The sequence below is a fragment of the Amblyomma mixtum genome, chromosome 9, assembly GCF_055824585.1.
Source record: "Amblyomma mixtum isolate Tamu chromosome 9, ASM5582458v1, whole genome shotgun sequence".
In the NCBI taxonomy this organism is placed as follows: Eukaryota; Metazoa; Arthropoda; class Arachnida; order Ixodida; family Ixodidae; genus Amblyomma; species Amblyomma mixtum.
The window spans coordinates 69,370,182-69,392,647 of record NC_143020.1 but is presented as its reverse complement, the minus strand read 5'-3'; the positions used below and the strand labels follow the sequence as shown (position 1 = coordinate 69,392,647).

General features: G+C 45.1%; 2 protein-coding genes across 3 annotated transcripts; one reads left to right on the top strand and one right to left on the bottom strand.

Moving 5' to 3' along the window:
• The first annotated feature begins 468 nt into the window (after window positions 1-468).
• LOC149329573 (uncharacterized) lies at window positions 469-20,691 on the top strand. Its single transcript, XM_089561201.1, has 3 exons — window positions 469-776; window positions 19,627-19,761; window positions 20,431-20,691. Exons 1-3 carry the CDS (start codon window positions 489-491, stop codon window positions 20,689-20,691), a joined length of 684 nt encoding a protein of 227 aa, XP_089417327.1. The 5' UTR covers window positions 469-488.
• On the bottom strand, window positions 4,480-16,044 carry LOC149329574 (uncharacterized). 2 transcript variants are annotated; one of them, XM_089560308.1, is made up of 7 exons: window positions 15,938-16,044; window positions 12,219-14,551; window positions 12,094-12,135; window positions 9,899-9,985; window positions 7,949-8,196; window positions 5,718-5,832; window positions 4,480-5,120 (listed from the first exon to the last, which is right to left on the bottom strand). In XM_089560308.1, the coding sequence occupies exons 2-7, from the start codon at window positions 12,325-12,327 to the stop codon at window positions 4,669-4,671; spliced, it is 1,053 nt and encodes a 350-aa protein (XP_089416434.1). In that variant the 5' UTR covers window positions 12,328-14,551; window positions 15,938-16,044; the 3' UTR covers window positions 4,480-4,668. The 2 variants fall into 2 exon arrangements, with proteins under 2 accessions (XP_089416434.1, XP_089416433.1); XM_089560307.1 differs by having other exon boundaries at window positions 4,482-5,120; window positions 5,673-5,832.
• Window positions 20,692-22,466: the final 1,775 nt, after the last annotated feature.

The following is a 22,466-nucleotide window of genomic DNA, read 5'->3' as shown; positions in this document are numbered from 1 at the left end:
GTCAGGGAACAGAAATTTGTTACTCGATTGATCCCTTCCGAAAGAAAGCCGCCTGAGTAAAAGGTACAGTCTTTGTCAAAAGTTTAGAGCCCAGGAGGTTCACTTCTAAGCTTTATATTGGGACTCCAGGAGCATTCATGAAAGTCCTACCTATTGCAGGAGGCAGTGCCAGAAATCTTCTCGTGTCCAGGAAATTTGGAGCGCTAGAGATCCATTAAGAACGACACAGCGTGGCTCGAAAAAAACCCCCCTGGGCTCCAAACTTTTGACAAAGGCTGTACGTATAAAGGATGTTGTGGATGCAGCTCGAGAGATAACGAACGCCAATCCGGCGCAGCAGGCGCTACGTTCCGCAAGAGGCAGCGGATACCGCTCTGCTAGTTGCCCCAGCGACCGCCTACAAAACAAAATAGATAAGAGCCTGCACGGCGAGGGCGAAAAAATTGCAGTTTTTCAGGCGGCGGGGAAGCGAGCGCACGCGAAGAGTGATGCCTCCTGCCACTACCCAATATACGCTCGTCGGCTTCAGCCCGGACCTCGACTGGAGGCCTCTGAGTTTCGTGAAGACCATTCCGGCGAACAGGGTGTGCAGTGCTTGCGGACTGGTGCGCAAGAGGACCGCGTTGCTGCCCTGCATGCACGTGCTGTGCGACTCGTGCTACGAGCAATGCGCCCAGGAAGAGATGCACGTCTGTCCGCTCGATGGCTACGAGTGGCACGACGAAGAGGACGTCGACTGGAGGGACTTTCCTCTAGATGAGTTGCAGAGACGAGAGGTTAGTCACGGAACTTACGCCCTTTTTTTTATCTTGTACTATCGTTCCCTGTTTCTATCTGGCATGAAAAAAGTATCATAATGTTTGCAAAAGAAGTAGCAGTGCCACACGCGGGACAAGAAATAGGCAGACGGAACCACTCGCTCTGACTGCTTACCTAAAAGTTTCGCTCCATTTTTGTACAGCGCTGTATTGCGGTGTGCCATGGTAGCGCATTCTTTCGTCTGTTATTTTCTTCTCCGGTGTGCTCCGCTTTGAATTCCCGAGAGTACTTGCCTTAACTCCCGATGTCCACGTCAAAATGTATAAATGCAATGAATAGAAACCAGCCCCAGACCAGAGAGTTTGCGGGATAATTCAAACGAGGACACCGCGGAACGATTTATGTGTATCCTAACATTAACACGGCCCGCACCAAGACACCGTATGGAAATCTTTACCACGCAAAATGTGTTCCGTGATCTTTAATTCGGGATCGTCACTCCAGAACTTGACCTTTGTTTTTCATTTTCACGCAAAACAATCAAGTTATTTGCCTTATTTGCCAATTTCGCTTTCGTTTTATTCTTTCTGCAAGCTCCGTTTTTCGTTCAGTGCGTTGCTCTTTTCTTTTCTTTGATGTTTGCGGGGAATACGTGTTGCGGACAAAAAAATACTGCCACATCATGCAGTAAGCGAGCAGCGATAACCACTCGCAGTCGCGTGTGCTTTCGCTGTCCGATGACGACGGCACCAATGGTGACGGGGGTTATGGGTGCATGTGGGAAGAGCCGGGCAGAGGAGAATATTTGAAGCAGCAGCTTTCACCGCTTCGCCTAATCTCGCTGATTTCGCCGCTGTGTGCGGCAATGAGGCGGTGTTGAACTGGCTTTTCGACAGTGCCCGATACAGTTAAAAATGGCCGGTTAACTTGCATGGCGCTGTGGAAATGGTTGAATGAATGCTACTCTCATTTGCTGATTATTTTGTAGGCTGAATAGATAGGATATACTATAGAAGCCGTACTACAGAGCCGCAGAGATTACTCGGACGTCTCGAAGCTTTGAAGGAACAGACACGTCCTCATCATCATCATCATCATCATCAGCCTGACTACACCCACTGCAGGGCAAATGGCTCTCTCATGTCTCTCCGATTAACCCTGTCCTTTGCCAGTGGCGGCCATAGTACCACCGCCAACTTCTTAATCTCATTAGCCCACCTAAGTGTTACGTTTGCCTTCTCTTGGAATCCACTCCGTTACCCTTAAGGTCCCTTAAGGTTATCTTGCCTTCGCATCACATGCCCTGCCCAAGCCCGTTTCTTCCTCTTGATTTGAACTAGGATATGATTAACCCGCGTTTTTTCCTTCACCCACTCCGCCCTCTTCCGATGCCTTAACGTCACGTCACAGGGACAGGTATTTCTGCAATATTTAAGGCACTGTAAGGTATGGACCGAGTTTCGCCGAACACGCTCGCAATCTTTCTGGTTCTGCGAGTTTGTGAGTGATCAAAAGTGTGTGAAAAAAAAGTATTCAGCAGTTAAAGGTGATCATTGTGCGTAATATTTTTCCTTACGTCGCGCTAAAAGACAGACAAAAAAGCTCTGGTTATGAGCCTTCTTATCCGCGAAGGTCCGAGTGGTATCCAAGCAGCGCAGGTAATTGACCCAATATTAGAAATGTATTGAAAAAGGGTTCGGTCCTACAGAGAACGAGAACGAAACCATCCATTTCGAATATTGGGCCGATTGATTATGCTGTTGGGTATAGTTTTATGCTGCGCCTCAATTGACAGCCACAGCCCGCTACTCTGAACGTTTGTAATGCTAGATGAGGTAAAAAAAACCATGGACAACACGCCCCGTCAGTCAGGTGCGCTGACGACTAGAGGGTAAAAAAGTCCCTATTTCTGCTTTTTCGCGACGAAAAGACCCCTCTGTTTTCATCTTTCTGCTGTCGTGGTCCACCGCAATGCAGTACTGTATGCAGTAGAGTGCACCTTTTTCGTAAGAAATCAAAGCGACTGGGTAAGCGTGTTGCCGCTATTGTCGCAAGCACGTTTTTGAATCATATCACAGTCGTCTTTCAAGAGGAACTGCCATTGCATCTGAATTATTTCTCTAACAGTGGGAATGGTTTCGGTCCCGATCGAAGGCACATAAACAAAACGGATTAAGCCACGATAGTTTTGCCTACGGGTTTACAACACACATCTGTCGCAGGGTTGCTCAAATAGTTTGAATTCATTAATGCTTCAAAAGATGGAAATCTTTTCTTTTCCCTTTTCGTGTATCGTATCCCGTGATCAGCACATAATACATTTAGGAGGTAATGTGATTGTCGAAGTTTACTTTTCAGAACCCTACCATACAAAGCGTTGTTTTCTACTCGTCATAATGAATTGACGTCTGGTGATCAAGTACGGTTCTAGGTTTACATAAAATAAAAGGCAATCAGGCATTCCGTCATGCGGTAGGAATCTCGTCGTTGCGTTTCTCTGACTGATGTTCCAAGAGGCGTAGGTGTTTTCTTAAGCTGTCTTCTTGGTCTACCACCTTTTCAACGCTTTCTACCCGGCTTACCTGGACAGCACGGTATCTCATGATCCTACCTGTGCGACCATATATACAGCGCGCACATACAAGGCTGGGCCCATGCTGTGAATTGGCGAACACCTAATTTCCTGTATCATATCTATGCCAGATTTACTAATCCTTCCAAATTCACCTCAAGAACAATATTCCTCCTCGTGCATATGTACCCACCATTAAACTATTTGCTCAATACGTGCTCTGTGTAGAATGTAGGCTTCAAATTGCATCGGTACTCTCCTGATGTTGAGGTCTGTTTGAGCCTGCATTTCTATCCAGGTTAAGCGGCGGGCTCCCACAGAAGAATAGGCTTTATCTTCGCGATAAGCTTTCTTTCTTACCTGTAACTTTTTTGTTTCCTGCCGAGAGCAGGCGGACCACATGGATATCCTGTACTAGGATTTACGCTGCTGTGTATGCACGGTACGCAATGTGTCATCATTAAACTAGTATGGGCTTATAAATACGTGGTTGATATTGTTACGCAGTTCGATGTTCTATTGTAATTCAGGTCACTCTGTGGACAGACGGACAAAATCACCGCAGGTTAATCGTTGCTGCCCATTGCATTGGAGTACTGCAGGAAATGCAGCGAGGCATTTGCATGTGCAGTAAGGTACATTTTCATGGCGCTAATTCTCCGAGGGCTCCCATGGAGGCGAGTGTATTATTGGAGGAAATCGTCCTAGTCCAAAATTCTTTTCTCTTCTTATTCGAAGCTCACAAAGATATCGAAAAAACCAAGCCTTCTCTGAACGCTGCCATCCCAAGCAGCACACCAACAATGGACCGACGCTGGCATAATGCTGGTCAAAACCGGCTCGAAAGTCGTACCGACGTCGGCATTGGGGCAAAAAGTTACTTTTTCCAACCTTGGCCTGATGTTCGGACCAACACTGAACCGACATTCATGCCACTATCAGACCACTGTTCAGCCGCTCTACCAACACTGAACCGACATTCATGCCACTCTCAGACCACTGTTCAGCCGCTCTACCAACACTGAACCGACATTCATGCCACTCTCAGACCACTGTTCAGCCGCTCTACCAACACTGAACCGACATTCACGCCGCTATTGTACCCACTTTCAGCCACTCTACCAACACTGAACCGACATTCATGCCACTATCAGACCACTGTTCAGCCGCTCTACCAACACTGAACCGACATTCATGCCGCTATTGTACCCACTTTCAGCCGCTCTACCAACACCGGCTTGACATACCACAATTAGGCCACTGTTCAGCCTTTCTGCTAACGCTTGCCCGAAGTTTATGCCATTGCATTTCCAGTTCAGCGAATATTCACATTCCAGTTAATGTTCGCATTGGGAAAGCCATGGGTTTTGGCATTGCAAAGCTGCAATCATCTCTTCTATACACATGCACAACAAAATGAGGCAACGAAAGAATCCAACTGAGAAACTATTTATTAAATAATTAGGCACCGTGGCTGGGGACGCGCGGTTGCGCGAGTCCTGCGAGGCAGCGAGGGCCGCGCAGGAGGCGGGACCTTGGGAAGGAGCCAGGGCCGCGCGGGAGGAGGATTTCTGGGAGGTGGGGGCCGCTTGGGGAAGGGAGGGCACTGTGCTGGGGGCTGAAGCACAGGGGCTCGCAGTGGTTGCCAGGCCGGCAGCGGTACTTGGCAGAAACGCTTCGGCAAAACGCCTTTTGCGTCCGCCGCCACGGTCCACCGAACCTGGCAACCACTTCCTAATAAACCCCTGCGCTTCCACCACATCCGCCCCCGTCTTCTCACAGATGGCATCTGCATAAGATAAGCGTTCATTTTAGGCCAGCAGAAAAAGTTTGCTCGTTAACAGAAATCAAGATTATTTCAGCAACAGAGAAAACAGAAAAGGCCACAAGTACATGTTAACTCAAAGTGCGTGCCAAAATGAAAGGACTACAGTATCCAAATACAACTTGAGGAGAAAATCCACCTGAAAGCTCTTCTAACCAACTGTATAAAGCTGCTGCGACATCACGGTCGACCACTTTGCACTACTAACATATGGGAGCACAAATGGCTGGCAGATACAAGGCACGACTACGATCCATGACAAGAGATGGATGTGACTGATGGGAGGGCTTTCTTTGAAAGGCATCTGCTGACTCATATATCTTCAGATGCACATGGAAGAAAACTGCAGATGACTACCCCCATAAAAACAGTAACAAAATATTCACCTGTAATGAAAAAGAAAACTGGTAAAGTATCAACTGAAAAGAAGAAAAGAAAACAAAGCACAGCAGAACCTGGTGCATGTTCTTCCACTCATCTTCTAAAATTCAGTTAAAAGCTACTGCAACAACATACCTGTTGCCACCTTGCATAACTTCAGGGCAATAAATGACCACTTGCCCTTGCGGCCATGGAGGCTGTACATCCTCTGTACAGCCACCCCCATGATGGCGGTCATTATGTTGGAGCCCACCTCCCTCAGGCCCTTGCCCCCCAGGCGGACCAGCTGCTTTCGCTGAAAAGAAACACCACAGGTGCACAAGCTATTAGGCACAAACATCAATTATAATTTCATTTAGTTTAGCAGAATCGAATAGCTAAGACAATTGTGTGACTACCTGTCAACAGCCCATGCGAGTACCTACAATCATAATGCATAATTTCTGTATGATACAATAGCTTGACTAGTTGCTACCAGCAGAAAGCACCACCACCAATATGGACATTCTTTTTTTTCCCAGTTTACTAAGAGCAGGGAAACTTTAGCGATTAACCAAAAGTGGCCAACTCCTACCCATTATGCTTTGCATCTTGGACATTATTATATTATAACTATAATGCTTTTTGCAGATATCTATGTGCTGGATGTGTTTTCTCTGCACAGCCGTTACGCTAAAATTGATTTGGTTTGTAGAACTTAAAGTTCCAAAGTGACTCAGGCTATGATGAGGGACACCATAGTGGAGGGCTCCGGAAGTTTCGACCACGTGGGGTCTTTAACATGCGCCACTGACATCACACTGCACACGGGCGCCTTGCTTTTCGCCTCCATGGAAAACTGGCCATCACGGCTCGGTTTGAACCCGAGTCTTTGGGTTCAGCAGTCGAGTGCCCTAACCACTGAGCCACCATGGCGGGGCTCACTACCCTGAAATTGAGCAGTCTAATTAATGCTATACAAAGGGCGCTTATTTAAATCCCCAAGCACCTGAGTAAAGCTGCGTGCTTAGCAACCACATTTAATTAAACGATGTTGCTTGTTTTTGGCAGCAGATTAAGTAATGAAATGTGCATAATGTGAGCAAAAGACAGGGAAGAGGTGGGTTAAAGCTGCCCCATTATTTGGGAAACCTAGCCGAAATTAAAGACGCACTGAGAGAGGACCAACTTCCAGCTGTGTTCACAGCAGTTCATGCAACAGTATATTAACCGAAAGCTCAGCTTCCTGTAAAACAGACCTTACAACATCCTTAATGTTAGCTACAAAGTCCACTGCTGAACTAAATTAAAACAGCACAACAATAAATGACAAATGTAAGGAAAATGAGGGGCTCGTTATGAGACACATACGAAGAAAGGCAGCCACAGGCAACAAAAGCATAGGGGATTTTTTTTTGCTGTTGATCGATGTAAACAATAATGTAATCACAGAAATATTTGACTGAGAAAAAAAATTTGTTGGAACCAAGTCTGTTATGCAACGACCGGCCACCGGCAGAGCTCTGGAAAACTACATCGAATGACATTGAGTGACACCATCTGAGAGCAACTGCCCCAAAAAAGCCTGTGACTGCACCGCCAAATACCAAGCTACTACAAGATGTGATAGGTGCAATGCTTCGCACAGAACCAGCATCAGTAGCTTGGTTTGCTGTTTAGCGCTCCTTCTCGCCTAAACGCTCTGATCTGATGCGACAGCAGTCTCGCAGGTGGCATTTTCTTTGCATTGCGTGGCTGAAACATGATGTGACAACTGGCACTTGCCGTAAGCAATATTGCGAGCGCCACATGTTCAGCACTGCTACTGAGCCCAACAAATTGATAGGAGCCAAAGAGCAGATAAAGAGAGTCCCCTAACAGCTGTCCCGACACGTGATGCAGTTTTTGCAAGCTCTGCTACCGGCTGGGCATTGCGTACCACTTTTGCTTCGAACAGTAAATCTCACCACACAAGGAATCGACAGGGCGTTCCAGTGAACACTCTCAAAAATTCCTAAAGAAGCGCAAGTTCGATATGGGAAAACAATTTTTTTTTTTGGAGGAACGATCTCTCAGCAGTGGTGGACATAATTTACTGCATAACTGTGCGTGTGTACCTGCAAATATTTCTTCTATTTTGAACTCCCTATTCTTAGGAATTCCTGAAAATGTTCACTGAAACAGCCAGTGTGTATATCAGCAAGCAACTTTCATGAACAAGACATTTACATTAACAAAACACACTGTGACAGCACACTCCAGCACAACAGTAGGAATTATATCTATGAAGAGCATGTTATTCACAGAGCACAGCATGCAAATACTCTTGGAGCTCAAGATTTCTTCACAAACCTCGGAATTACATTATGCATGCAATTCGTTAGTAGGCATTCATTTTTTCCAGACACGAATTATCAGAAACATTAAATCACCAGTCCAGCAGCCACGCTGTCGTCCTGGACGGCAGCTTCCACAGTGTCCAACTCCTCGGGGGAGAATGCGGGCAGTGCAAGGGTGGGAGGCGGTGGCGAGGGGGACACTGGCCGAGTCCTCTGCTCCAGCTGCCGGTCCGACCGCAGCAGCACGTGATCCTCCAGCCTTTGTAACCGCTGCATTAAGTCGCGCTGCTGCTGTCGGACCTCCAGCACCAGGCACATCAGCTTCAGCAGGGTAGCTGAAACTGAAGCAATCAACAATTTCAGTGAGAGCAGGGTTAACCTGGGCGCAATAATATCATTTGCGTACTGAGGTACAATAAAGAACAGTATGAGGCTAACAGTAGGCAGCAACACACTCTGTACTATGCTCCTAAACTTCCCCCAGTTTTTATCCTCCAGGACACTTCTAATTCATGTTCTATTCCTTGCTAGCCTAATTTAAATGCCATAAATGTCACCATGCACTGACAAACACCTAGGTGAAATGGAGCTGCTCTATGTGTGATAGCTAGCACAGAATCTGCAGCCTTGTTGTGTAAAGGACTTCTCAGTCTATGAGCTTCGCCAATTTTTACATTGCTTCATGGGCATTTCCACTGCTATTGCACCATGGCAGAGATGGCAGCAGTTAGTCGCAAATGGATTCTTCCAGTGTCATGAGAAGCATGTGCTAATAGAAGCGAGAAAGCAGAGCAGGCCTGTGCCCTTAATATAGCATTGCACCATTTGGAAAGTATTGCTCACGGCAAAACCCACATTGGCCAAAATGCTGGAGGTAGACATCTGTTCTAACTGCAAGTGCTGGCAGGGATCAATGCATTAAAACTGCAACAAAGATAGCCCTTATGGAATTATAGCCCTTAGCTGACAAGCGAAATGCAACAAAGAGGTGGACCAAATGTTTCTTGCTAGGCACAGGAGGTCCCAAACCGTTGAGAAATAAAACAAGGTCACATTTATCTCTTACCACGCATCCATTTTCTGCAGGCAAGACAAGACTAGGAGCCAGCTGATGTGCTCCACAAGGCAGTTAGGCTGTTCAGTTCTTTCTTAAGCAAGAGGTCCTCCTTCAGAGCATGCCACTATTATTGGCTGCTTATCTCCTTCAGCACCCTTTATGGGAGGTTTGTGATAGCGCAATTAATTTTTTTTCAGCACATTTCGCTGCATCCAAGGCACTGCATTGACTTCCAACCAGTAAACTTTTAAAATACTTTGAAAGACAATGAAAAATTACAATATGGGCCTTGCTGACCAACCGCGACCAAGCGACCAAATTATGCTGGTAAGGAAACAAATGCACAGAACATGGGACTACTGTGTAGAGTGCAATTCGTAGGAGTGGCTTCCTGGTGGTGATGTAGGCCGAGAGAGACAACAGAAATGCCAGGATCCAAAAGAACCCAACAAAAGCACAACATACAGCTCTTGGGAAGGGCACACAACAACCACTCCACTATGAATCACAAGAGGAGAAAGCAATGGAAGTACTAGGTTGTAAATTCCAGTACCACTTCAGTTCAATACAATGGTTTTTGAGAAATACATGTGATGATTTTCAGAGTGACCCCTTTCAAAGCACATAGTTTGAAACTAGAAATGTGCTCCTAGCACCGTTTCAAGAGCCACTGAGGAGAACTCCGTGCAAATATCTTCCTGAATAAGTATATTCTCTAGGTCTTTCTGGGCCTGTTGACTGCTGCTCGGCAGCAGCAGGTACAATGAGAAATTTAAAATTTGCTCTGTTTTTCTTTAAGGCAAAGCAGATCTAGCTTCTATATTTTGTTGTGTCACTTGATACTAGACAAAATAGGAGTGTAATTAAAAGAAAGGAACACAGTGAAAAGACGGGACAAGCAGCATTTGTTCTGTCCTCTCACTGTGTCCCCATGTTTGGCTTGCATTTCTCTTTTTGCACAAAAGTAAACAAAGTGAAAATCTCACCATCAACAGTCCCAGCTGTCGACCCCTCCAGCTTGCTGGGTGGCGCACTGTTTTCGTTCACGCTCTCCCCAGCGTGATTCAGTGGGGCTGGAGATGAACATGCGTCATTGATGGCAATCCAGGAAGTACAGAACACACTACTGTGTACAACCACAATGTCACATTTCTATCCTAATTGAATGCAGAAATGCTACTTCAGGATATTTTTGGAGAAGGGACAGAACAGTTGCATGGCCAGGCTGTTTTTCATACAGGTGATCTTTTTAAAACACAATAGACACAAAATTACGAAGTTCAGAAACAAATTCCTGGTTATATAGAGATGCCCCCCAGGCAATAGTAACACTTCCTTTGGCCGAAAAGATATTTTAATTTGGTTTCAATCACAGGCTGTACAAAGACTTCATAATTCAAAACCCATCAAAACCGACACCTCCATGACAAGTAGTTGACGTGACAAACAATGTCACATCATGCAGATACCTATGACACATAAAAGAACGTTGTGATCCGACTGCGGCGGCGCGTTTCGATGGAGGCGAAACGCAAGAGGTGCCCGTGTGCTGTGCGATGTCAGTGCACGTTAAAGATCCCCAGTCGGCTGAAATTATCCCAGGGCGCTACGGCACCTCCTTCTTCCTTTCTTCTCACACTCCCTCCTTTATCCCTTCTCTTATGAATGTCCACCGAAATGCGAGAGAATTACTGCACCACTTTCTTTCCTGAAAAATCAGTTTTCAATTTTTTAAATATGTGTCTATAGTACTTCAATAATTACATTTCTCATGCACCAGCATGGTGCATTGGTACCGTATTTTCCGGTGTATAAGACGCGGCTTTTTTCAAAAATCTTGCTGGTGCGTCCTATACAAGGGTGCGTCTTATATGCGAATTTTTCGTTTTTTTTTAGAGAGTTCAGAAATTACTCAGGTTCATGTTCAAGCCTTTTTTACCGAAAAAATATCACTAGCAATGAAGTGGTTGGAACACGGTTAATACTTCAATACGGGGACCACCGTGCGCAACTTTTTTTAGGTGAACTTTATCATGAAACGACGGGGATGACGACTTCCGGGATCACAAACACACCACCGTTTCGGAAGCCCCAAGCAAAAGTAATGTGAAATGCCAAAAGATGACGACAATCACGCTTCTCGCCATTGTCAAGACAAGCCAGGACAAGCCGGCGTTCTTTTTTCAGCCACCCTTTGCCACTTTGTTTGCTCCATGTACGTAGTGCGAAGAGAATACTTCAGTCGCGTTGCCACCAGAAATGGGTGAACTTTTTGATAGCGCATCCGAAGGTGAAGATTTCCAAGGTTTTAAGTAGAAATAAAATGTTCTTATGGACATGTGGGAGAGTTTTTTTTTGTTTTTCTTTCTTTTTTTCCAAAACGTGGGCAGGAATGGCGCGAGTGTTGCCTTTTTCGACCACTTAGCGTTGCTTAAGAATTTCTCACAAGTACGGTGAATTTCGTGATGGTCGCGCAAGCGTGTTTAATTGATCCTCACTAGCCCAACTGGGAAAACTGGGGTGCGTCTTATATAGCAACTTTTTCAATTACAGCCTGCATATATGGCGGGTGCGTCTTATACACTGGAAAATACGGTACATTTAAGGACACAAAAGAAACTGTCATGGCGAAACCAAACACAGAGAGCAGAATATATGTCATGTGAATAGAAACCTGTTCGCAGTACTGTTAACGTGGGTAAGAGAGTTTGCCACGAAATGGTTACTGGCAGAATCACTGCTGATCTGAGAGCATGGCAAATGTAAAAAGCTGATGCCAAGTCTGAGCACGTTCCATTTCTCTGCAAGTGCAATTAGCTACGGTGGAGTTTTTTTCCCAGATTTTGCAAGCATACTACCATAAATCCCCAATCAAAACTAACACAATGTCGACCTTACATTAAATAGAAATGAGAAATGGTGTTTTAGTTTTAAGGCGGTTAACATCCAAAGGCGACTCAGGCTATGAGGGACGCCGTAGTGAAGGGCTCCGGAAATTTCGACCACCTGGGGTTCTTCAACGTGCACTGACATCGCACAGCACACGGGCCTCTAGAATTTCGCCTCCATCAAAATTCGACCGCCTTGGCCGGGATCGTACCCGCGTCTTTCGGGTCAGCAGCCGAGCGCCGTAACCACTGAGCCACCGCGGCGGCTTAACAAATGAGAATTCATGTCTTACGTGGTGACGGCAGCTGTACAACATCGTTGTGGCCCTCATTTCCTAAAACAGAATTGCACATGAACGTCTTGTTGAGTATGCAAAATAATTTCTCATCAATAAAGAAATATGAGAATTTCAATTACCAGAAACTGCCGAGCTTTCTAGGGCTGAAGTGAACTCGTAGCGCCGCACCTTTTTTTCGGCGCTCTTGTAGGATCCTGCAAACATTCTCAATATCTCGACAAAAACCATGTCATCTCCAAGCAACAGTACGGATTTCAAAAAAACAAAACAACTGAGGCCGCCTTACTGGAAATCAAAGAAAAGCTAATTGAAAACATAGAAAATAAACTGCTAACAGTTGGCATATTCCTTGATATGAGGAAAGCGTTTGACTCGGTTAACAATAAGATATTGCTTGAAAAAATGCATTGTTATGGAATACGCGGTGTTCCTTTAACCTTATTTGCTAGCTACCTTGACAACCGATCTCAAACAACTATCATTAACGGTATTTCATCTGGGATCGGTCAGATTGTGTCTGGTGAGCCACAGGGCTCCGTTCTAGGACCAACGTTGTTCTTATTATATATTAATGATATCGTCAACCTTCATCCAGCAGACAACATTATAATCTATGCAGACGATACTAACGTATTTTTTTCAGTGCAAGATAGTAATATTTTGCAAGCAGCCTCCAATAGTTGGTTATCCCAATTGTCTGTTTGGTTAAAATCAAATAGGTTAGAACTTAATGTCAGGAAAACAAAGTACATACTGTTTAGAGCCAAAAATAAGGAAGTTCCGAACAACTTCCAAATTCACTTCGAGCAAGCTCCTATAACTCGTGTCAGCTCTACAATGTTCCTTGGAGTCATTTTTGAAGAACATTTACTCTGGACAGATCGTGTAAACTACGTTTGCACTAAAATGGCTCGCTCTGTTGGTATCCTAAATAAATTTCGCACAATACTGCCTCGAAAATTCAAACTACAAATTTATTTCTCTCTAGTCTTTTCGCATGTACAATATTGTTTGTTGATCTGGGGAACGACTACCTCAACCAATTTTGTGAAAGTACTTACTTTACAAAAAAGAGCTGTACGAGCGATTGATAACTTACATTACAGTGAGAGCACGGGTCCTTCCTTCCTCAACCATAGACTGCTAACCATCACGGCCGCTTACCACAAGAAGCTTGCTGTTTATATCAGAAACCTTATGAAAGGAAACTGGCAGACTTTCGAGAGCACATATTTAATTGCCCAAACAGCATACAGTCTTAGGCACCCTCAATACCATGCACCAAAATCTCGTACAAACTATGGGTTCCAAAAACTAACTCACATAATTCCTCATAATTAAACACGTATCCATACTTAACAGAATTGTCGCTACAAAATATGTCCGAGGGCTGCTTTGCTGACTTGATGCCCGTTCAGCTGCCTGTATAGCAACACTCAGGCCAACAGACTATCAGTTTGAAAGCCTGTGAAACACTCATGTGGCAGAGGCATTGTTTTATTTACAATTAAAAGTGTGATTCTGGTTTCTAGGATTTAACAGCTTTAAGCTATGAAGAATGACGTAGCGGAAGACTCCAGATTAATTTAGACCACATGGGGTTGTTTAACATGCGCTGATATTACAGAGCACAAGCGCATTCTGCACTGCTCCATTTCACCACAGACAGGATGTAACCTGGGCCCTCGGCTCAGCAGCATGGACCACTCAGCTACTGCGACAGGCTAACAATTCAAACTGAACTAAATGTAAACAGCTGGATGAGTTGGTTCTGAATTTGCATTATGAAACACTGTCTCAGTGCACAACAAAAATGGATGAGGAAAGAGCACACAACGCAAAGCATCAATTGATGTCTGGCATTTGTATTGTGTGCTCTTTCCTTGTCTGTGCTTTTTGTGTGCCAAAAAATGTTTCATAATGCAAAAAAAAAAAATTACCATACTAAACCTTTCTGTACTAAATATTATTAAGCATACTGAGTGCAGCACTAATTCTGGGAACTACAGGTCTTCAAAAACAAGGCACTAATGAGTTTCAGATGTAGTTCATCAGCTTACAAGTGCAATAGCTAACAGTTCATTCTGCTCCTCTTTTTGACAGCTGGCTAAGCGGTGGCTATCAACATGACTTCTTAGTCGTAATTTAGCCATGCAGAGGTGCAGACTCACAGAATCTAGCAAAGAGGCCTTTACAATCGCTGATGAAGCTACCATCAATATGTCTACAATAAGACTACTTATGGCAAGTGGTAACGACGACCACTGGGCAACGCATCCACTCCCCTCCGAGAGCTGGCTCGGCCTCAGCTTTTGCGAGCCGCGTCACCTCCGAGCTCCTGGCCACAGGCCAGTAGCACTCTTCTTTTGTCTCTGTGAGCCATCCGACAGGAATGACTGCAAGGCAGTCGTCCTCAAGAGGAAACTTCACCACAGCGAATGGTTTTGACATGCTGCACAGAGGAAACACAACAAAAGATTAATGGGCAAACAAGGATTTTTACCAGACACTCTCTGTGCCATTCTCTACTGGCACTTGCCTGTTTGGGTGCCGAAAACTTCACACTACCATGACAACTGACAGGTACTCTTACAACCATCTCGTTCTACTTCGCAACGCACTTCTGAACTTTCATGAGTTGAGAGTTACAAGTGTCACGAGCGCCTGCAATTTGGGACTTATTTAAACAATATTTCTGTGCCTGCTGTCATGTGAAACAAATAACAGCCAGCAATAGTGGCGTGCAACTTCACTGCATTGAACATCAAACTGAGTGCAGTCTACCAGGAGCATAGTGATGAAAAAAGAAACCAGTAAAACGCAGGATTGACCAAATGAGGAAGAGAGAAAACAAGCGCGTTCAATTAGCGAGCTCGAAACTAGCACTCGCTATATGTAGAGTCACACTGATCTAGACTTTGTAATACAAGGCTCTGAGTAGCGGGAAGGGACACACATAAATAAAAAGTACTCTCAATTTTTTTTCTGTAACCGATCACTGGCAGGAGCAGCATTACTTCTGGCAGTACAGAAGAATTGTGTTCATTCATCCTGTTCTTGTCACATTTCTCTCATCGCACGGAGACTCGCAACGAAACAATGTCAACACTGCCATGGAAGCATTTGTCAATCAAGCACAAGGCATGCAGGCTGCGACTCTATGACGTCTGACATGCATGCCTGAACCAAGCGATTAGCCTCACAAAAGCAAAAATTGGCGATGAAAAACACTCAACTGCATCGCACGTGGCAACTGGTTGGTCATGGGGGGCGCCGCAGAGAACGGCTCCGGAAATTTCGACCACCTGGGGTTCTTTAGAGTGCACCGATATCGCGCACAGTACACGGGCCTCTAGAATTTCGCCTCCATCGAAATTCGACCGCCGCAGCCGGGATCGAACCCGCGTATTTCGAGTCAGCAGCCGAGCGCCGTAACCACGTGACGACTGTCATTGCGATCATGATCATAATATCTATACACGTACATAAATGTACGATGTGCCGAGAAACAAACCCTTTCAGAAGCAATGCGCCAACAAGATTTGCCGGGATAGTGCGTTCACCCTGATGAAGGAACACACAAACACACACATTTAGAAGCGCTTCCCTTCGTGTACGTGTGTGTTACTTCATATTACCCCAACCCTTACACGCAGTTACACCTTGCAATGCGCCGCTGAGTTAATCAAAAGACAACTGCTGACAGATGCCTACAGACAAGTTAGATAAAGGGGCGACACACGAGGCGTGCTCATTGTCCTCACTCTTGACAAGTTCACAAGTAAATATTAGCTGACAACTAACATGAAAGGGAAAAAAGGGCAGAATGTATACTTACGCAAGCAGTGCCTCCTGGTTCCCCTCGGTGACTCACGCGTGCCGCCACCAAACTTCAAAAAGCTTGAAGAAATAAAAATTCACAAGAGCGCTTTGCTGCCAAACGTCTATAGTGTACTAGACTATACAAACGTCCAAACGAAATGACCACAAGCTATGGATTGGGATTGGCTTGGAACGTACGTGGGAGCGAGAGCGGATGCCTACGTTTATGCGTAAAGCGGTGTTTAGTTCCGAAAAATTTCTTTGAAGCTTAGTGTTGACAACACCGCCAAGAATAATTTTTATCAATTTTTTTACACTTCAATTTATTAATGAGCAAAAGATCTTATTTTACGCGACAGCTAAGATGAAATGGCATGGCTACTTTTGACTACTTTCAGCTCAAGTTTTGGCTCCTTTTAAAATGTTCCCAACGGCAACCCTGCCCGCGAGTCATGCCGCGAGTGCTCGCGCTTGTTTTTCTTTTGTGGTGTGGAGGTGTTGGTCGTACTGCCTGTCTGCTGTCCCTTTGTGCGGCTGTTGCGGTCCTCGTCTTTCACCGCAAAGCTTCTGCATTTCGCCATGAATGCAAAGCAACGCAAGTACCGTATCGTTGAAAAAGAATACCGTGAGATCTTGCAAGATCTCGGTATTTCACAACGGCCGGTCGCATCTACGTCTTCAAGCTTGGATCAAGGCGGCAGGAAACGATCGCACTCCGAAACATCAGTCGACGTACGCACCCCCCAACTCTTGCTACCGTCCGAAGCAACCACGCGACGCAGAAGCGAAGTGCGCGCTGAAGACGCGTGATTGAAATCTATGACCGTAATCAATATGAAGACGATTAACCGATAGCGATTAATACGTCCCTATCGAAAAATCTCGTATATATGTGTCATATGTGTCTGGTTCATACGAGATTATGGAATATCTCGTATGTGTCTGGTTTGCAATTTTTGGGAAAGGAAAGGGAAGGGCTGGGGTGGAATTATAAGGCAATTAACAATAAAATAGCTTCCATTGAAGTTAGTAAACTAAAGAAAGTAAAAAAAAAATTCTGACGCGAAAAAAAAACCTACGCGCCGTTCCGGATTCGAACCACCGACCTAGAGATCTACAGCTCACTACACTACCCACTACACCACTGCTGGCATGGCAAAAACTGCTTTACATTTCGATGACAAGACTTATGCTATGCTTCCCACTACTTTAGAATTCGACGGTTAGGTGCGAGGACAAATGTTTATTTTTAAGGTATAAGGAGCTGAACTACAGCCGATTGCACTTCCACTGATATTGTGGATCTTGATGTGCTCTGTGATAAGCACTGAAAGATCTGATATTTGTATGTATTTTAATTTTCACAGCGCCTGCACCATTGATCGTAGTACTCTCATTGCGCACATATTTTTAACTACAGTCGGAGCTCTTGCATGAAAATACCTGGCGTTATTAGCTCAACTAAGCCCAGAAGGCAACATTTGCCTTCTGGCTGAACGTTTGTCCAAGCACATTGGAAACGCCTAACGTCATACTGTTTGGATAGGCGCGGTTTACAACAGGAGGGCACAAGCAGAGAATCAAGGAGAAAAATATTTGAAACAGGCCAAGAGTTTTTTTATGCGTTGGTTGGGCACTTGTTAATCGCTTGTTCATCCCTTCTTTTCCGCGTGTTTCAAACAGCAAGGCCCACTCTATGAGAGGCACTCATCAGCGGCTATGTGTTTCGCTCGAGATTGATGTAAGCTGATACGGTGCATATCGGAGCTCTTGTGTACGCACGAGTGTCGCGTGTCAGTTAAGGTATGCCACATATGTAATCCATACAAGTCACCTTTCCGTAGCGCGTGAACTACTATATATGCAGCAGATGTGTTCATCTGTGACACTTGTGACGCGTATGAGCTCGTAAGCAGCCTATACGCGTTCATACGAGACACATTAATTTGTGACACACATGAACTCGTATGAAGTATATGTGCTGATACGAGGCGCATTTGTCGACACATGGCTCATATGGTGCCCATATGAGTCAAACGAGGCACATATGAACTCGTATGAAGCCTATATGTGTTCATATGAGGCACATATACTGACACATATAACTCATATGGGCTGCATACGAGGCAAAGGGAGAGAACGAGTACCGTGGAGGCGCAATGCCTTCGCATTCTTCCAATTCGAGTTCCCGCAGACGATGTAACGTTTTTTTTCTTAAGCTATATGTATCTCTTATATAAGCGCATGGTCAGCGCTGTCCTATCATGGAGCAAACGCACGTTACTCTTTACCCATTCCTGCTTTAATGGAGTGCTCGACACGTTGCGCCATACATATATGTTTTGGTGCTGTTCTGCAGGTATACCGCATTAACTGCGACGCCCAAGCACATCAAGGTACAGCGTATTTAACGTTAGAGTCGAGAAGTTATTTTTATAAAATGCTATTTATAGTTTTTGAAATTCAGGCCTGAAAATCGGTGCTGCATATATGTTTCTCCGACTCGCATTCTTTCATTGCACGACTGGACTTTTTACATTTACACAGAACGAAGACCACAACCTTAAAGGGGGAAATAATCGCACGCATGCATGCAACTTTGCATATTTTAGTTTAAAAAACTGAGATTTAAAAAATCTCACAGGAGGTTATGCGGGTTTTTACGAAGATATCATTATCTACGCCCCGGACTATATATGCTAATAAATAATTAACAATGTGCGAGCCATATATATATATATCGCGCCTATCGCCGCAATTGAGAAAACTAAGAAGTCACAATAGCAACTGCATGATGCTCCATAGCAGTCGGCACTTCAAAGTTGCGTTGCCTATTGCAGGAATTGGCCAGCTTCTAAATATGGCAAAGTCAATGCAGGGGAAACATTCGAGAAAGTGGTCCAATACTGCCAACTTCTAAAAATGGCTGAGCCAAGGCGGGTGAAACGTCCGAGAAATTGGTCCAATACTACCAACTTCTAAAAATGGCTGAGCCAAGGCGGGGAAAACGTCCGAGAAATTGGTCCAATACTACCAACTTCTAAAAATGGCTGAGCCAAGGCGGGGAAAACGTCCGAGAAATTGGTCCAATACTACCAACTTCTAAAAATGGCTGAGCCAAGGCTGGGAGAACGTCCGAGAAACTGGTCCAATACTGCCAACTTCTAAAAATGGCTGAGCCAAGGCTGGGAGAACAGAGGCAACGCGGGGCCTTCACAGGGCTGTCGTTTGCCAACTCAGATCCTACATTGGACCGATGTCATGTGCCGCTTGGGATATATGCAGCATGCGCGCAAACAGAAATAGATGGTGTCTACTGTTGTTCGCTACTGCTATTTACTGCTATGTACGTCAGTCGCCAGGCAAAAGGAGCTAAATCGGGGCGCATAGGGAGGACTAAAATCGTGATATAGGGGACAGGAGTGTGTAAATATAAAACTATAATTTATTTGATGAATTACACTACTAGGAGTCGGAGTGAGTGGACGCGTAGAAGTGAAAGCGCAACCGTGTCTTTGCCACTCCTGCGTTGCAGCTATAAAATTGTAGATTTTGAAGAGCAAAGCTGCAAGATCCTGCTGCCCCTGCGCCCAGCCAAGAGCTGACGTGAAATCACAGCAGGAATTACCTTAAAAACAAATTAAGAAATCAATAGTTGGAGACGTAATAGTGATTTCAATGAAAATACTCTTTTTCGCCTTGCAGGTCAAGTGCTGGAATGCAGAACAAGGTTGCCAGCATGTGACGGCTGCTTCCATGATCGCCCACCATATCCAGCGGGAATGTGTGCACCATTGTATTCGCTGCCCGAAGTGTTCGAACAGCGTCCTCTGCAGCGAAGTGTGCGCGCACCTCAGATCGGGAACTTGCGGCTCGTTGACTGACGCCTCTTTGGAATCCCAAAGCAATTGCGACCACAAGGATGGAAATGCGTTCTTTGCTACTTTCAGCCAAGCATTTCAAAAGGAGGCGGATGAAATGAAGGGCTATCTCGAAAGAATCACTGCTGATAATAGCACGCACGATGACAGGTTTAATGAAATTTCTCATGATATCAACGCATTCAAAGAAGCCTTAAGACAAGAAATACGAGCGTCGAACGCGGAAATTAAAGAATATCTGACGACACGCAGCGACACCGTGAACAATATTTCCGCAGGCGTAAACCGACTAGAGAGAGCACTGACAGATCAGTTAGGTAATATGACAACGGAAACTGCTGGAATTATTTCTCAAATCACAGCTGCCCTGGAGCAAGCCACAACAGAAGGGAGGGAGAATGGTCAGAAGACGTTGGAGCGCATCACAAAAGTGCATACACTGGCTCAGCTGCAGGCAACGCGGTGCGAGTTTCTTGTACAGGGTGTGAAACCCCTCGAAGAGAAAGCGCTGAAGGAAGGCTTTGCTAGCTATTACAACGAGAGGGTGTACCTGCGTGGTTATTGCATGTCACCAGGCCTAGAATTCTGGAAAATTGACGACTCGGTTACTGTGCATATTTTATTACAGCTGCACGAAGGCGACCTGGACGACGTTGTTCTGTGGCCATTCGAACAAAGGATCAAGCTGAGCGTCGTGCACCCGAAGCGAGGCGCCGAACGGGAGGTCGAGGATAAAACAACACGTTCTCTGACGTATTACAAAAAGCCGGAGACTTCAAGCAACCTTGGTGTTTGTCTCCTGAAGACGTCGTTCGTCTTAGCGGATCTCCTGAATGACGGCTTTGTTGAGGACGACAAGCTTCGTGTGAAGTGGGAGCTCCTGCCTTGAGTTTCTCTTCTAAAGGCACATGAAGAAGGAAGTGGCGCATGTGCATGGTAGTAATAACTTTTCTTCGTGAGAATTTCTTGAGAATTGAAATTTCAAGGAAGCCTCGTGGGCAATGCAATGTTTTACCTTTTTTGTTCGAAATAAATTCGAAGTTTAACTGCAATTTACAAAGGTTTGGATTTGACGGCATTGCTGTTTTGCGCTACCAAACACTACTTTTAACATCTTACAATTTCCCTTGCCACACACGCAAATTTGGTTTGGAAATGAAAGCTTTCACATCTGCTCATACCCAGCTTCACATCGATAGCTGAATATGCCATATTTCCGGGAATAAAAAAGCCTCCGTGTTCGTAATATTTTCCTCAAGAATACTGCGACGCTCATGTCAGAATATCCCCCCCTTTCCCCCCTCCTCACAATAACCCCGAATTCCCTCAAAAGCTTCACAACATTCTGAACGAACTTACAACAAAAGACCCTAATGCACACGTGCTCGTTTTTAGAGATTTACAGGGCCATGTTACCACCGGCCGACCTCTCCACCTTTCCCTCATTAAAATTCCTTTCTCTCTTAACTATCCTGACATAGATTAGAATAATCCTTATCAGCCTGTTTTGAGACAGCATGAATCACAGGAGTTTGCGGACGTGTGCTTAAATTTTAATTTTGCTCAATTAGTAACCCAGCGTACACGCATCACCGGAAATACCGCTAACATTATTGACCTTATACTATCTAGCGACCCCGAATGCCTCAACTCCACTACTTATCTCCGGGAAATTAGTCCATTGCAGCCGCCATCTGTCCATTGCAGCCGCCGTATCCCCGCAGACTTCTTAATCTGATTCGCCCACCTAACTTTTTCCCCACCCCTGCAACGCTTGTTTTTTTTTTTTGAAATCTACTCCGTTACACTTAACGACCAGCGACTATCTTCCCCTCGCTTTACATGCCCTGCCCAAGCGCATTTCTTCCTCTTGATTTCAACTAGGATATCATGAACCCGCGACTGTTCCCTGAACCACTCACTCGCTTCCGATCTGTTAATGTCACACGTATCATTTTTCATTCCATAGCTCACTGCGTTGTCCTGAACTTAAGCTTAACCCTCTTTGTTAGCCTCCACGTTTCTCCCCGTAGGTGAGTAACGCTATGCTACAGCTGCTGTGTACGTTTCTCTTGAGTCGTATTGGTAAACTGCAATTCATGCTCTGAGAACCTGCTATAAACGCTCCACCAAATTCTTATTCTTCTGGTTATTTCGCTCTCATGATTCGAATCAGGTGTAACTACCTGCGCTAAGTAGACATGTTCTCTTACTGCTTCCAGTATCTCGCTACCAATTGCTAAATGCTGTTCCCTTGCTAGACTGTTGAACATTGCTTTTTTTTTTCTGCATGGTAATTTTTAGCCCCACTTTCCTGCTCTGCCTGTCTAACTTATTGATCATACTTTGCAGTTCATGTCCCGAGTGACTTAGCAAGGCAATGTCATCAGCGAGTCGCAGATTACTTAGGTATCCTCCATTAACTCTTGTCCCCAACTGTTCCCATTTCAGGCCCTTGAATACCTGCTGTAAGCAGGCGATGAATAGCATTGGAGAGATCTTGTCTCCCTGCCTGACACCTTTCCTTATTGAAATTCTTTATTGGGTGCCATCGCCCTTTAAACCCATGCGGAGTGTTGCAGTTTTAGTGTTCAGTGCCGAGGACAATGCAATCAAACGGCTTGCATAATACGGAAGGGACGTTGCAACCAGTGCTCATATATT

What these genes read in the sequence shown, in the direction of transcription:
- LOC149329573 (XM_089561201.1), top strand. Translation starts at nt 489, where the DNA reads ATGCCTCCTGCCACTACCCAATATACGCTCGTCGGCTTCAGCCCGGAC. An exon ending in ATGAGTTGCAGAGACGAGAG is followed by an intron (nt 777 to 19,626) that starts GTTAGTCACGGA and finishes TTCGCCTTGCAG; the next exon opens with GTCAAGTGCTGGAATGCAGA. An exon ending in ACAGCGTCCTCTGCAGCGAA is followed by an intron (nt 19,762 to 20,430) that starts GTGTGCGCGCAC and finishes ATTTTATTACAG; the next exon opens with CTGCACGAAGGCGACCTGGA.
- LOC149329574 (XM_089560307.1), bottom strand. Translation starts at nt 12,327, where the DNA reads ATGGTTTTTGTCGAGATATTGAGAATGTTTGCAGGATCCTACAAGAGC. An exon ending in TGTACAGCTGCCGTCACCAC is followed by an intron (nt 9,986 to 12,093) that starts GTAAGACATGAA and finishes GTTCATCTCCAG; the next exon opens with CCCCACTGAATCACGCTGGG. An exon ending in ACAGCGTGGCTGCTGGACTG is followed by an intron (nt 5,833 to 7,948) that starts GTGATTTAATGT and finishes GTTTCTTTTCAG; the next exon opens with CGAAAGCAGCTGGTCCGCCT.